The 14,588-nt window shown below is 24.9% G+C and overlaps 1 protein-coding gene across 1 annotated transcript; it reads right to left on the bottom strand. All coding sequences in view use genetic code 6, as the record gives it.

Annotated features, from left to right (window-relative positions):
* Positions 1 to 2,212: 2,212 nt before the first annotated feature.
* Positions 2,213 to 13,244, bottom strand: TTHERM_000155261 (zinc finger lsd1 subclass family protein; the record flags this gene model as incomplete). Its single annotated transcript, XM_012796064.1, has 5 exons — positions 2,213 to 4,386; positions 4,591 to 12,632; positions 12,716 to 12,892; positions 12,951 to 13,143; positions 13,205 to 13,244. 5 exons carry the CDS (start codon positions 13,242 to 13,244, stop codon positions 2,213 to 2,215), a joined length of 10,626 nt encoding a protein of 3,541 aa, XP_012651518.1.
* Positions 13,245 to 14,588: the final 1,344 nt, after the last annotated feature.

Here is a 14,588-nt window from a genome sequence, read left to right as displayed (position 1 = left end):
AAAAATGAGTAAATTTTCTAAAAAATTAATTATTAAATTTTCTGGCTGAAAGACAATATTTACCTTAAATTGGTATATTTATTCAAATCAAATAAATAATTATCATTTAAATAAAGATAAGTAATTATTGTGATTCCTCAAATTATAAAATTTTATTTAATTTAATTAATTTTATAAAGAGAATTACCTTAACTATGGATAAATATTAAAAATTATTTTGGATGAATATTAATTAATGAGGATTTACAGTTTATAACTAAAAAACGGAATCTCAACTTAATAAACCTAAAACATTAACTTAATAAATTCTTTAAATTTGAAAAACAATCTAAAGAATAAAAAATAATAACATATATTTAAATTTAATTATTATTAACTTAAAAATTTTACTTGCCATAATTACTATTACCTCTTATTCCTTAAGATACCCAAAAAAAATGATTTAATATAAATTTGTAATTGGTTCTTGTAATTTGATTTTGTTCTATTAGGATCTAAGAAAGAAAGTATTACTAAATTATTTTTATTTCCTGTAAAATTAAATATTAATAATAATAAAGCTTATTATACTCAGAGTAAGAGATCTATTTTAATTTTATATGTTGTTATAGATATAAAAGTATATATTATCCATTAAGAAAAATATTTAATTAAATAATAATAAGCTTATTATTTTTTTATTATTATCAATAAAAATAAGAATAAAATTTTACAGTTTCAAGTCAAACAAATTTTATTTATAAAATTAATCTATTTTAATAATTATTACAATTATTATTTATTATTTTGAGTATATAACATTTAAACGTTAAACTTACTGAAATAATTAGAAATTTACTAATATTTTTTTCTAAATAAATAAGAATTAATTATTTTATTAAAAATTAATAAAATTAATTGTAAAACAAGCTCTCAATAATTTAACAAATTTTCGTATTTAGTTTTAAAATTAAGTAATAAAATATTAACAATTGAATTAAATAAATTAAAATATATTTTTTTGATTAATTTTTAGCTTTTAATCTTCAAATAATTAATGTGGTTTCTTTTAAATAAAATTGAATTCAATTATTATCTCTAAATTTTATACAAACATTTTTTAAATAATATTCTTTTATCTATCTTTTCTAGACATTATTTTGGTAAAGAGGATTTATGGTAAATAACTAAATAAAGAATCTGAAATTAATAAACCTAAAATATTAATAAGCTCTTTAAATTTAAAAACTATTAAAAAAGAAAAAAAATAAATACATATATTTGAATGTAATTATCATTAATTTAAAGATTTTCCTTGCCTCTATTACTCTTTGCTTTTTTTCCTTAAAATACCCAATAAAATGAATAAATATAGATTTGTAATTAGTTCTAATAATTTGATTTTGTTTTATAAAGATCTAAAAAAGAAAGTATTACTAAATTCTTTTTATTTCTTGTAAAACTAAATATTACTTTTGGTATAGCTTATTATACTCAGATAAAAAGATATCTTAATTGTATAATGTTGCTATAAATAGAAAATCTAATTTCCAAAAAATATGTTTTTAAATAATAAGCTTATTAAAAGTATTTACCTAATCTATAAAAAAAGAAGAAAATTTCATAGCTTCAAATCAAACAATTTTATTAATAAAATTAATCTATTTTAATGATTGATTAAAATTATTGCAATTATTCTTTATCATATTTTAGTTGATATCATTTTAAATGTTATTAGAATTAATTAATTAATTTAAATTTTATAAATTTAATTTAATCATAAAACAAACTAGAAATAATTTAAAAATTTTTCAGATTGAGTTTTTAAAATTAAGAAATAAAAAATAAACGATTAAATAAATAATTAAAATATATTTTATTAATTTAAAGCTTTTAATCTCCAAATAATTAATGTGGTTTCTTTTTAATTAATACGAATTCATTGATATCCTAAAACTTTTTCAAAAGAATTCTTTTAATAAAGAAAATACATTAATTAAGGTCAATTTCTATGAATTTATTAAAAAAAATTAAATAAGGTAGATTAAATAATAAAAAATTTGGAAATTCATAGGCTAAAATAAAATGAACATCTAAATTAAAAAATTATTTAAAAGGAAAGTTAAAATTAAAAATAAATGAACTATTTTTACTTTTCACTTAAAAAAGATTAAAAAGGTAATTAATAAGTTGCACATAAATATATTTAGGTATTTTAAAAATAATAATGAAATCATTTTTGAATTTTTGGTAGAGCTATCTCTCTCACTTTAAGAGGATTTATTTACCATTTAATAGATAATTCATTTATGCAATCAGATTTTTCTTCAAAATTCTTTGAAGAAATGCTACTAAATTAACTAATGTCAGCACTTTAATTAAGTATTTCCTTCACTGATAGAGGGATTGGTGCATTTTTTTTGGAAACGATATATCTTTTTAACTTAAAATTGTTTCTTATTTGCTTCCATTTAATTGAAACATCAGTTTCTTAAGTTCTTGATACTATAAATCTCACTTTGAAGTATTTGATATATATAACTCTGCATAAGCTATAAATCGTATAAATTAAAACTATTAAGTTAATGAGCATAAGATTTACTAAAATCCCCCAACTTATTATCTTAGAGTTGGTAAAAAACAGAGAACAAAGCAATAAACTATTCGTACAATTCAGAATTTCAAGAACAAAGTAATACTATAACTAACTTTTAACTTCAAATGGCTTTGTTAACCAATAAAAAATCAAAAAAGAAAAGTTAATTATCAAAATGAGCAAGGTAGATATTTCAGTTAGAGGAACACAAAATTATAAGAGTAAAATAATCACTTTTCTGAACTCAAAAATAAACCAAAAATATTTATTGAAAGGCAAATCAGTGGCTATTCCTTCTATAAAAAATAGCTAATATTTAAGTTAGTCTTCATCATACACTTTTTTACTGAAATTTCTTACTTTTCTAAATAGTATAAATCCAAAAGTACAATAAAATATTATGTAGACAGCCTAAAAAGCTATTCCTAACCAGTTTATTAAGCTCATAGAAGAAAAATTAATGAAAGAATAAGAATAGAGCACGCTTGTAAAAATGAAGTTGGAGAATATTTGTTGCATTTGAATAATAAATTTGAATCTATTACTATAGATTTGACTCATCAACTCATACTTATTTCTAAAAAAATATACTATTACATAGAATAGTACTATCAATAGGAAAATAAAACTATACATTATTATGGTTTCTACAAATATGCTACTCAATTCTTAAGAGCGGATATCTCTTAGATTATTTTAAATTAATGAATTTTCTTCAAGCTCTCTTTTCTCTTACAACAAATTCCTTAGCGGATTAGAATTAATCTATTAATTTTATATTTCATTTTTTAAAAGCTTCACTGAATTGCTCGTTATATTTTAACTACTGTTATAAATACCTTGATTAGTTTATTAATACGCTTATTCTTTTAATGATGTGTTACTTTATAGATATTTGCTTTCTAAATTTTAATCTAATTTGAAAGATTATAAACTATTAATACTCTACTTAGGATAAAAATATAAGTCATAGGCTGAAATATACCTAAAGGGATTTGGTATCATGTTGATTAAATTTTATTAGAAATTTTACTAATAAAAAGTAGGCCCTAAACTTAGGCTTTTTAAAGAGTCTTTTAGCAAATAACTATTACCTATTTATTATTGAATTTGTATTGAGTAAGACATAACTGAAGTGGATCTTAGGATAAAAAAAGAAATAGCTTGAATAGAATAAGTTGCTATTATAGATTATTTCATTCCAAAATCAATTTTGTCTATCAATTACATCTCTTTTTCACAGCTATCATCTAGTTTATTTAAGTCAGTGCATTCATAGAAGTTGTAGCGATCATCATACTTACATGTATTGTTTTCATTAAGAAAATACTTGTAAGAGCACTTAGTGCAATGATTTTCATTGCAAGTTAAGCAATTTAAAAACTCGCACTTCTTACATACATTTTTGCTGCTAATATACTCATCTTACTCACATTTTCTACAAGCTTCTTACTTTTCGCTTACAAAATGATAATCTTTTATGCATGATGTACATTTTGTGAGAGATTGGCATTCTGAGCAATTATTTTAGCAATCGTTGCAAATGTAAGTTTGAGGATCTAAAAACTAATTTTTGTTGCAATCTACCACACATGTTTTAGATTTACTTATTTAGTTTATAATATATTTGCACTTTTAGCATCTATTTGTTTTGTCATTCTTAATGTATCCAGAAACACATTAACTTACACAAAAATTATCTTAATCAAAAAATTTGGCAGGATCTGAACACTCGATACAAGCTTATCTGCCTTGATTAAAGCAAGTTTTACAATCGCTATCACATTCAATGCATTTTTTAAGTTTTTTATCTGTTTTTAAAAAAAATATAAATTTATAATTTAATCAAAATAGGTGAGGGTTTTAAATTAAAGTAATTTGTATTAAGTTTATTTATTTATTTAATTAAAATTACAATAGAGAAAATAGACTTAGAAATTTAATACTATTTATGATTTTAATAATCAAAAGATGAAATTTTTAAAAAGAAAAATTTGCAAAAAGTAAAAAATTACCTAAATATTAGTGACTCAAGCATTTATAACACTACCCTTCGAATAAAGTATATTCTTCATCACATGCTATACATTTATTTTGATTTTCACAAACTTTGCAGTTTTTTTCACAATTTGTACATTTAACTTCTTTAGGATCAGATTCATCGAAAAACATTCTTTCTGGACATTTTCTTTAACAAGAAAAATCATTCTAAAGTATCATCTTATTACACTTCATGCATTAGTTGCTCTATTCTCCAAAGCACTAACTACAATTCTAATGGCATTTCAAGCATTTCTTTTCACATTATTTTTTTTATTAATAATTCTTAGCAAAATAGTTCAAATCATTTTAATTGCATTCGTATTTAGTAGCATCTACACATGACGTGCATTAATCAAAATCATTACCAGGCCCTGAGCATGTTTTACAATCTCTATGACAATCATAGCACTATATATTATCATAATATTAATTAGGATCGCATTTACCACATTGCTTAGTATCTGTCCTTATTCTTAAAGCTCCATCTTAACATTACAAACACTCATTATTTTAACTGCCTTTGCAACTTAAGCAAGTTTCATGACATGGCATACATTTGTTGGTAGCTTTGTCAGCATATTCATTTTTCTCACATTCTCCACATTTACCATTTTATTTTATATGAGCATTGTTTCCACATTCTTAACATGTTTTATTATCAACACACTTTAAGCAGTTATCTGAGCAATTTTAACAATGATTTTCTTCTAGATATTAATTAGATAAACATAAACCACAAGTCTTATCTAACCTTATATGATAACCAGGTTACTTACATTCTATACAATCTGTTTATTATTCTCCATTACATTTTTAGCAGTCTTTATGACAATTCTTGCATATGTTTTTATCATTTTTAAACGAATAAACTTCCCTGCAAATTAGGCAATTGTTTTGTTGTTCATCAATACAAGTTTTACAATCTTAATGACACGATAAGCATAATTGACTGAAATTTCCTGTTGGTTCTTTCTTCATAAAATAACCGTCTTAAATATCACAAGACTTACAAAGTTTACTAGTTGGATAGTAAAAAAGATAAGTTTGGCATTCAGTGCAACCTGTTGCTAATTAAGAGCTACACTATTTACAAGAATCATGACATTTAATACATTTAAGGTTATCTACGTAATATCCTTCTGACGGGCATGTAATGCAATTGTTATCCTCATCAAATGTTAGCTTATCTCTACAAGATAAGCATTAATTTACTCCACTACCTTTACAGGTTTAGCAAGTATCATGGCATTTTAGGCATTTATTTGTTAATTACTCAATATAGTATTTGTTTTATATATCACAAATTTTGCATAATCCATCAAGAAAACTTAGTTAATCTGCACATTTAGTACAATTTATATCTTCACCACCATTGCATGTTTTACATGAACTATGGCATTTAAAACACCTGGAATTAGTATCTAAATAAAATCCTTAGTCCTAATTACAAGGCTAGCACTCCTATGTATTCTCAATAAAGAATTTATTTGTTCTACAGGTAAGACACTCATTTTTTTCAGTGCTACTACAAGTTTTGCAGTTTTCTGAACATTTTAAACAAAATTTATCTTTGATAAAAAAACCATCACTAACATCACATTATTAACATATTCCATCTCTAAAATAAAGTCCATTCTTGCATTCAGTACACTATTTAGCATCTATGCCAGAACATTTTTTGCATGACTCATGACATTTTTAACATTTTTGTTTTCCAACATCTGCTCCATTAATAACCCATCCATTATCTTAATCACAAATCTCACACTTTTATTTTACTATTGAAGTATCAGATGGGTCAACATAATCTTTAAAATATAAATTATTCTTGCAGGTCAAACAACCGAATTCAGTATCATCTTTACAAGTCTAACAGGAATAGTTACACTTCTAACAATCTTTATTATTTTATATAAAGTGACCATTTTAAGTATCACATTCCTTACATTTATTACTGTCATTTAAGTCAAAGTAATTATTTTCATGGCATTCAGTACAATTCAAAGCACTATCCCCTTAGCACTTTTTGCAAGATGGATCACATTTTAAACATTTACCAACATTTACAAAAAAGCCAAACTCTGGGCAAATTTAGCATGTACCATCGTCCATAAAAGTTCCTCCTTATTTGCATTTTAAGCATTGTTTAGGCAATCCAGGTTTACAAGTTTAGCATGAACCATCGCATTTTAAACAATCTTTTTTATTAAGATCTATATAGTATAATTCTGAGGGGCATTGCATACATTTATTTTTAGTATTATCGTCTTCTTGGAAAAAATAAAGATCATCTATACATTATAAACAGTTTGTATTACTTTCTCCGTTACAGATTTTGCAGCTTTTATCACAATCATAGCAAATGTCATTATTCAAAAACTATCCATTATCTGTCCTACAGTTTATACATTTTGACTTATCTTTGTTGAATTTAAGTAATCCAGCACACTAAATGCAATCTGTTTCTTAAGACCCTTTGCAAGTTTAACAGTTCTAATGGCAAGCTAAGCATAAATCTCCTTATGCAAAATAAGATCCTGTACATTCTAGACATTAGCCTTCACTTTAATTATTTTTATCTTTGAAATATTTCCCTTCTACACATTTTTTGCATTGTGATTAATCTCCTCCAGAACACTCTAAACAGCTTGAATGACAAGGTTTGCAATATGATCCATCAACGTAATGCGCAATCTTTTCTTAGCACTTTACACAAATCTAATCTCCGTTTTAATCTTTCCAAAATGTTAATCCAGTTGCACAAATTTTGCATTATTTTTAATTTTCGCCTTCACACTCTTCACAAGTGTTATGACATACTTTGCAAAACTCTCCTTCTAAGAAATACCCCTTTTGTGGGCATTTTTAGCAGGTCTTATCTGGCAGCTTACTAAGATTATCTTCACATTTATCACAACCCTTAGGACTCTCATCTTTACATGTTTTACACGTGCTATCACATTGAAGGCATCTATCTCCTTTAATAAAAACTTTTTTATCTGTTTCACATTTTTCACATTTGTCTGAATCATTTTTATAAAGATCTTTTTTACATATTAGGCATTTGTCATCTCCAAATTATGAGCATGTTAGACAATTAGGAGAGCATTACTTGCACATATTAATTTGATTTATTTTTTCTGAATAGTACTCCTCATTAGGACATTTCTTACAGGTTCCATCTTCAAATAAAAATAATCCATCTTAACAAGACTTACATTTATTTTCTTATTCATCATCGCAAGTTAAACAGCTACTATGGCACTTTAAGCACTAGTCTCCTTTAACAAAATAACCGTTATTTATTTAGCAATTCTTGCAATACTTTACTTCTTAAATAATTCCACCTTAATTGATTTTTTCTGTATGGAATTTAGCATCATTTTTGCACTTTAAACAATCAGTTTCTTAGTCACTACTACACAATTCACAAGATTAATGACAAGCAATACACTTATTATTTGTTAGATCTGCATAATAATTAGACTTTGGGCATGAATCACATAAATTACCAAGCCACATGAAAGGAGTTTAACATTTAGTACAATTTTCTTTATTATTTCCATTACAGGTTTAGCAAGAATAGTGACAATCATAGCAAATATTATCCTCTTTTGATATCCAGAAATTATCTTTGTTGCAATCTCTGCAAATATTATCTTTATAATATATATTTAAACCGTCCTTACAAGATAAACACTAGTTAGATTAAGGACCTTTACATGTTTTACAATCTGCAAAGCATTCCAAACATCTGTCTTTATCAATATAAAAATTTTCAGAAGGGCATTCTTAGCAAATTTTATCTGTTCTAAATTTTAAATTGCCTATGCACACATCACAGCCAGTGGAGTCTTAAGAGTGACACTTAAGACATGTATCATGGCACTTAACACATTCCATATCTTTCACGAAATAGCCTTCATTAGGACATTCCTAGCATTGTTTTTGGGAAATAGAATCTTTTTCATCTATTTTTTTAAGATATTAATTATCTTTGCAGGTTATACAATCAAATTAAGATGGTCCAGAACACTCCCTACAAGAAGAGTGGCATTTTATACAGTTAGAGTCTTAAATAAAATAACCATCAGATAGCTTACATTCAGTGCATACTCCTTCTTTGAGTTTCAAATTACCTATGCATTTCTTACAGCCATCTTTATCACATGTTTGACAGCCGCCATCACTGCATGCTATGCAGTTTTTATCTTAAATATAAAAGCCATTTGACGTATCACAAATTTTACATTTTTTATCTTAGTGCATCAGATATTATCCATCACAAGTAATGCATTCTGTTTCAGAAGCACCACTACATGTTAAGCACGTAGCATCGCAATCCAAACACATATCTTCTTTTTCAAATTATTTATTATTAACTTAGCATAAAATGCACTTTTTCTAAGTAGAATCTTTATTGTGATAGAATTTTCTGTTTCCTGAGCAGGTTAAACAATCATTTTCAGATGATGTAGAGCAAGTTTAGCAAGTTAAATCGCATTTTTTACATATATTATCAGCTTTATCTACAAACATGCCACTGTTTAAATCACATTTTTTACAAGTTAAATCAACTTGCTTGTATAAATTCGCATCGCAATCTAAGCAACCAATTTCTGAGCTATCTTTACAAGTTTTACACGAATTATGACAAGGTAAGCACAATTTATCTTAAATAAAATATTTATTATTTATTTGACAGTCATTACAGTTCCCTTCAGGATATAGTTTTTATTCACCATTACATAATAAACAATCATTTTGACCTTATTATTTGCACTGCTTGCAACTAGAGTGACATTTTTTACACTTTTTACCTTCTTTAAAATAACCATCTTGGGGGCACTCTAATTAGCAAGACCCGTCTTCAAATTCATAATCAGTATCCCAGCATTTAGTACAACTAGTTTTATTAGAATCTTTACACTCTAAGCAAGAAGAATCACATCTCATACAATTATTTCCATTTTGATAAAATGATTAAGTAGATAGACAATCAACACAAGTTTGTTTTCCATTCTCAGTTAATAAAAATTTGTTAACTGGACAGCTCAGACATTAGTCTTAACCTTATCCAAAGCAGGTTTAGCATTCTTAATTACAAGGTAAACAAAATATTCCACTCTTGAAAAATTTGTTGTTTATATCACATTCCTTACAGGTATTATCTGAAAATAAATATTTATTTTCTTAACAAGTTTTACATTAGTTACTTTATCCTCCATAACAAGTCTTGCAACTTGATTCACATTTTTCACAGCTAATTTTGTCATCTTTAATGTAAAATCCTTCAGACTCCTCGCACTTTTGGCAAAGACCATCTCTAAAATACAATTTTATAGGATTTTCTGCACATTCAGTACATGATTTAGCATCTTAATTTTTGCATTTCTTGCAAGAATCATCACATTTCTTGCAATAAACTCCATCTTAGAAATATTTATTTTCAGTTTAGCAAGCTTAACAAATTTTTGTATCAGAATCAATCAAAAAATTTAAATTTAAACAGGAATCACAATCAGTGTTATTCTATCCATGGCAAGTTTTGCACGATGAGTCACATCTCTTACAAACTTTGATATCGTTCTCATAAGCAATAAAGAACCCATTTTCTGTTTAACATTATTTACATGTGCTATTTTCATGGAGAGCCAAATCATTTGCACAACTCAAGCAATTATTATCTGAACTACCATTACAGGTAAGACAAGAATCATGACATTTCTTACAATATTTATAATCAGTTATATAAAATTTTTCACTTGGACATTTTATACATACCATCTAGTCATTAAAATATAAACCCTCTGCACAGAGTTTACATTATCCGTTTCCAGGTCCGGTGCAGGTTTTACACTAGACATCACAATTTTAGCAATAATTATTGTCATCTATGTACTTCTTATCTGCTTCCAAATTACATGTTTCGCAAGAATTATCTTTTGGGTTGATAAAAAATTATTCTTTACACTAAATGCAATCTTAAATGTTTGGTCCTTTGCATCCTTTGCAATTCATATGGCAGTTTTAACAAATATTTAAGCCATTTGGATCTTTTACATACATATTATCTAAGTCACAGTTAATACATAACTTTGATGTTTAGTCAGAAGGAAAACTCAAACCAGCTTTACACTTGATGCATACATCTTTACTTGAACATGTTTGACAAGATTTATCGCATTCTAAACAATTATTATTGTTATCAGTATAATATGAATTTTCTGTATTACAGTTTTAACATTTACCGTTTAAAAAGCTTAAACCTTAAATGCATTCTTTGCAATTTGTGTCCGAAAGTCCATCACATTACTTGCAAGTAGAATGACATTTCTCGCATTCATTCAAACTATTTACAAAGAAACCATTACTAGTATTACAAATTTTGCATTTGCGGTCATATTTATCTATTATTAAATTGTCTATACAAGTACTGCATGATATTTCCTTTTCATCAGAACATGTTTAACATGTATCATGGCATTTTAAACAGTAGTTATTCCCATCAATAAAATATTTCTACTAAGTTGGGCATATTAAACATTTTTTATCATACTAAAAGCTAAATGTATCTATGCATTATGTGCATTTCTCTATTTCTACTCCAGTACAAGATTTACAATTTTAAGCACAATCAAAACATTATCTACCACTTTTGAAAACTCCATCTCTTGAGCAGGCTTCACATTTTCCCTTATAACTAAATTACGTTGAGTCTTTGCATTCTAAACAATCATTTTATGTCATTCCTTAACATTTGGAGCAAGAGGCATCACATAATTAGCATGTATCGCTTTATTAAAATTATCCTTAACTATTACAAGGTATGCATGAAGCTCCGCCATTAAACAAATAAAAATTTTATGAGCACTTTTTACATTTATTTTGATCTGCACAGATTTAACAATTTTCAGTGCATTTAAAGCAATTTTTTCCATTTTAAAAATAACCTTCGCCACAGGAAATACAATTATCTGAATTAAAAAGGTAGAAGCCACTTTAGCATTCAGTACATTTCAAATCATTATTACATTTTTGACACTTCTTCTCCTGTGGGCATTTATTACAAAATTAATTTGATTTATCTATAAAGTATCCATCTTATAAGCACTAAGAGCAAGATTTATTATCTTCTAAGATATAAAAGCCAGAACTACATTTTTAGCATTCAGATTTGTTATTGCATGTATCACAGTTCGAAATGCAATTATCACAAATGTTTTAACTTTAATTGATAAAGTATCCATTTTATATACAATTAGTGCATTTTTTTCCATCTTGTAGGTATTTTTCAGGTTTGTTAGCATAGCATTAAGTACATTATGTCTCAGGTGAACACTTTTAACATTTTAAATCAGCTTAGCATTCAACACAGTTTTTATCCTTAAGATAATAGCCATCTTAATTACATACGCAATTTGAAGATTTATCTTATTTGTAAGGAAAAATGCAATCGTTAGAATTTTAATTGTTATATTTACAACTTCCATCTTCGTATTTTTTAGCGCCATCAATACATTATAAACAATCACTATCAGATGGTCCTTAGCATGTCTTACAAATAAGATTACATCGTTTGCAAAATTATCCATCAATATAATATCCTTAATCTAACTAACATGGCTCGCATGTGTTTCTTTAGATATTAAGATAATTTTTACTATCTTTACATAAAATGCATTATTTATTACTACTATCACAGTAACAAGTATCTGAACAGCCGTTACATATATTATTAGGTCTCCAAGTTTATCCTGATGGACAAATACTACAAAACCCATCTGCAAGTTAATCGTACCTCTAAAGTTTGCCAGGTTATTTTTAACAATCTTTACACTTTTAATATTCTGTACAGCCTTTGCAATTAGGGTGGCAACTTTCACAGCGCTAATAAATAGGATGAAAAAATTATGATGAATCACATGTTTATAGTATTCTTAGAAATGAAGAATTAAAATTTTAATAAGAAATATTTTATTTTAGCTAAGAATTATTTATATTTATGAACAGCCTATTTTAATTAAAATATAATTTATAAAAAATTGAAATAATTTTAAAATATATTTGATGATAATCTATTATAAAAAAATTTACTTTAATCCATTGATTTTAATCTAGTTCAAAACATTTTCTTCATTTATATAAGAAAATATAGTGTAAATTAAGTAAGGCTAGTCAAGTATTTACTCTATAGTGAAGCTTTATATTGATTAACTTAGAGTTAACAGTAAAATTCTTTAAGATTAGTCTTATATTATAAAAGATATATTCCTAATTATATTTAATTTTCGTTAAATTTACTTAAATTTTAATTCAAATGTAGTTTTACCTAGGTGAAGAGATAATAAGTTCAAATTTAGCTTGGTATTTAGCTCCTACATAACTTATCAAATCGTTTGACTCTACTTTTATTGAATAGGTTTAATTTGATATATTTTCACTGATTAGTAAAGGACTTAGTTCTTTTAGATTGCTACCTTAATCATGAAAGTTATAGTAAACTTGAGCAAGTACTCTTTAAACTATATAATAGATAATATTTAAAAAGAAAAGGAATTATTTGTTAGTTTTCATTATTCTTACTTTTTTGTAATTCTTTTATCTTTAATTGGATTATAGGCATGAAATGAAATTGTATATTATCTAAAGGTTACCAAAAAATTAATATTCTGATGGATAAAAATCAATTAATAATAATTCAAGTTTAGAAATATATTAATCTTGTAACATTACATTAGATATCTTAAATTTCAGTCAACAATAAAAATTTGATAGAATACATATTAGATTGTATTAAAATTATTTATGACGTAATATCCTTAATTAATTTATTTTTTCTACACATGATTGCAATTTGTTTTATATCCTTTACAAAGTAATAGAGAAGAGAATGTAAATAAGTAAATGAATAAAAGTATGATGTATTTTAGTTAATTTTTTAATAAATACTTTATTATCATTCAACTTTTTATTATCTTCTAGCCATAAGCTAATTATCTTCTTTGTTATATTTTTAGTCATTTACCTATCCTCACTTAACCGAATACTAATTAATGCTTTTTAGAAGAAGTTATTTGAATAAAATTTAAAAAGTAAAAAAAATAAAAATTATAGTTCAATTACTTACACATTTTTTTATTAACATTTCGAAATCTATAAAAATTAGATTACATTAAATTTATTCCTAAAAAGTAAATTAGAAGTTGGATTAGCTCTATAAATTAAAAGAAAATAGTTTTGTATTTTTTTAATATGCTTTATCATCAATAATTTAAATATAGTCAACTTTTTTTTTGATATCCACATAAAAATAACAAAAAGACTTTAATTGACTTTTAATTACAAAAATTGCTTGAAAAAATATAATAAAATGTTTCAATATCAAAATATAATCAAATATGTTTTCTTATATATTAAATAATTAATACTCAAACCGCATTTTCATTTTTAGATTTTTTATTATCTTTAGATTAGAATTAAAAATTTAAAATATATTCATTTTTATAATCTATAAAGTTTTGAGTTAGATATTTGATGCTATATTACATCATATATAAAGGATATCTACGCATTTATACAAAATATATTTTTACCTTAATTTAAAAATACAATTATAAATAAAGCTATTTAAAATTCTTATTTTTACCACAAAAATAAATAATTATGTTTAATGAGACATGAATATTTTAAATTTATCTAATAATCTTGAAAATATAAACCTAATTTTATTGTCAAAATAATCTATTTTTCTCATTAAAAAATGTAATCATAAATAATTCTATATCAACCAATATTTACGATCTAAATAGCTACTCTAATTAATCACATAATTAATTAATTTTCTTTTAAAATCAGCCATTAATTTTTTAATAGGTTAAACTTTAAAAATCCTTATTTAGTCTAAAATCTGAAATTATAATTTTTTAGAACATTTTGTCAATTAAAGTGTGTAGAAATTTAAAATTCT

The sequence above is a fragment of the Tetrahymena thermophila genome (genome assembly GCF_000189635.1).
Source record: "Tetrahymena thermophila SB210 genomic scaffold scf_8254776, whole genome shotgun sequence".
Lineage (NCBI taxonomy): Eukaryota > Ciliophora > Oligohymenophorea > Hymenostomatida > Tetrahymenidae > Tetrahymena > Tetrahymena thermophila.
The sequence above is the reverse complement of the archived record's forward strand: the minus strand, read 5'-3'. Positions and strand labels throughout refer to the sequence as shown.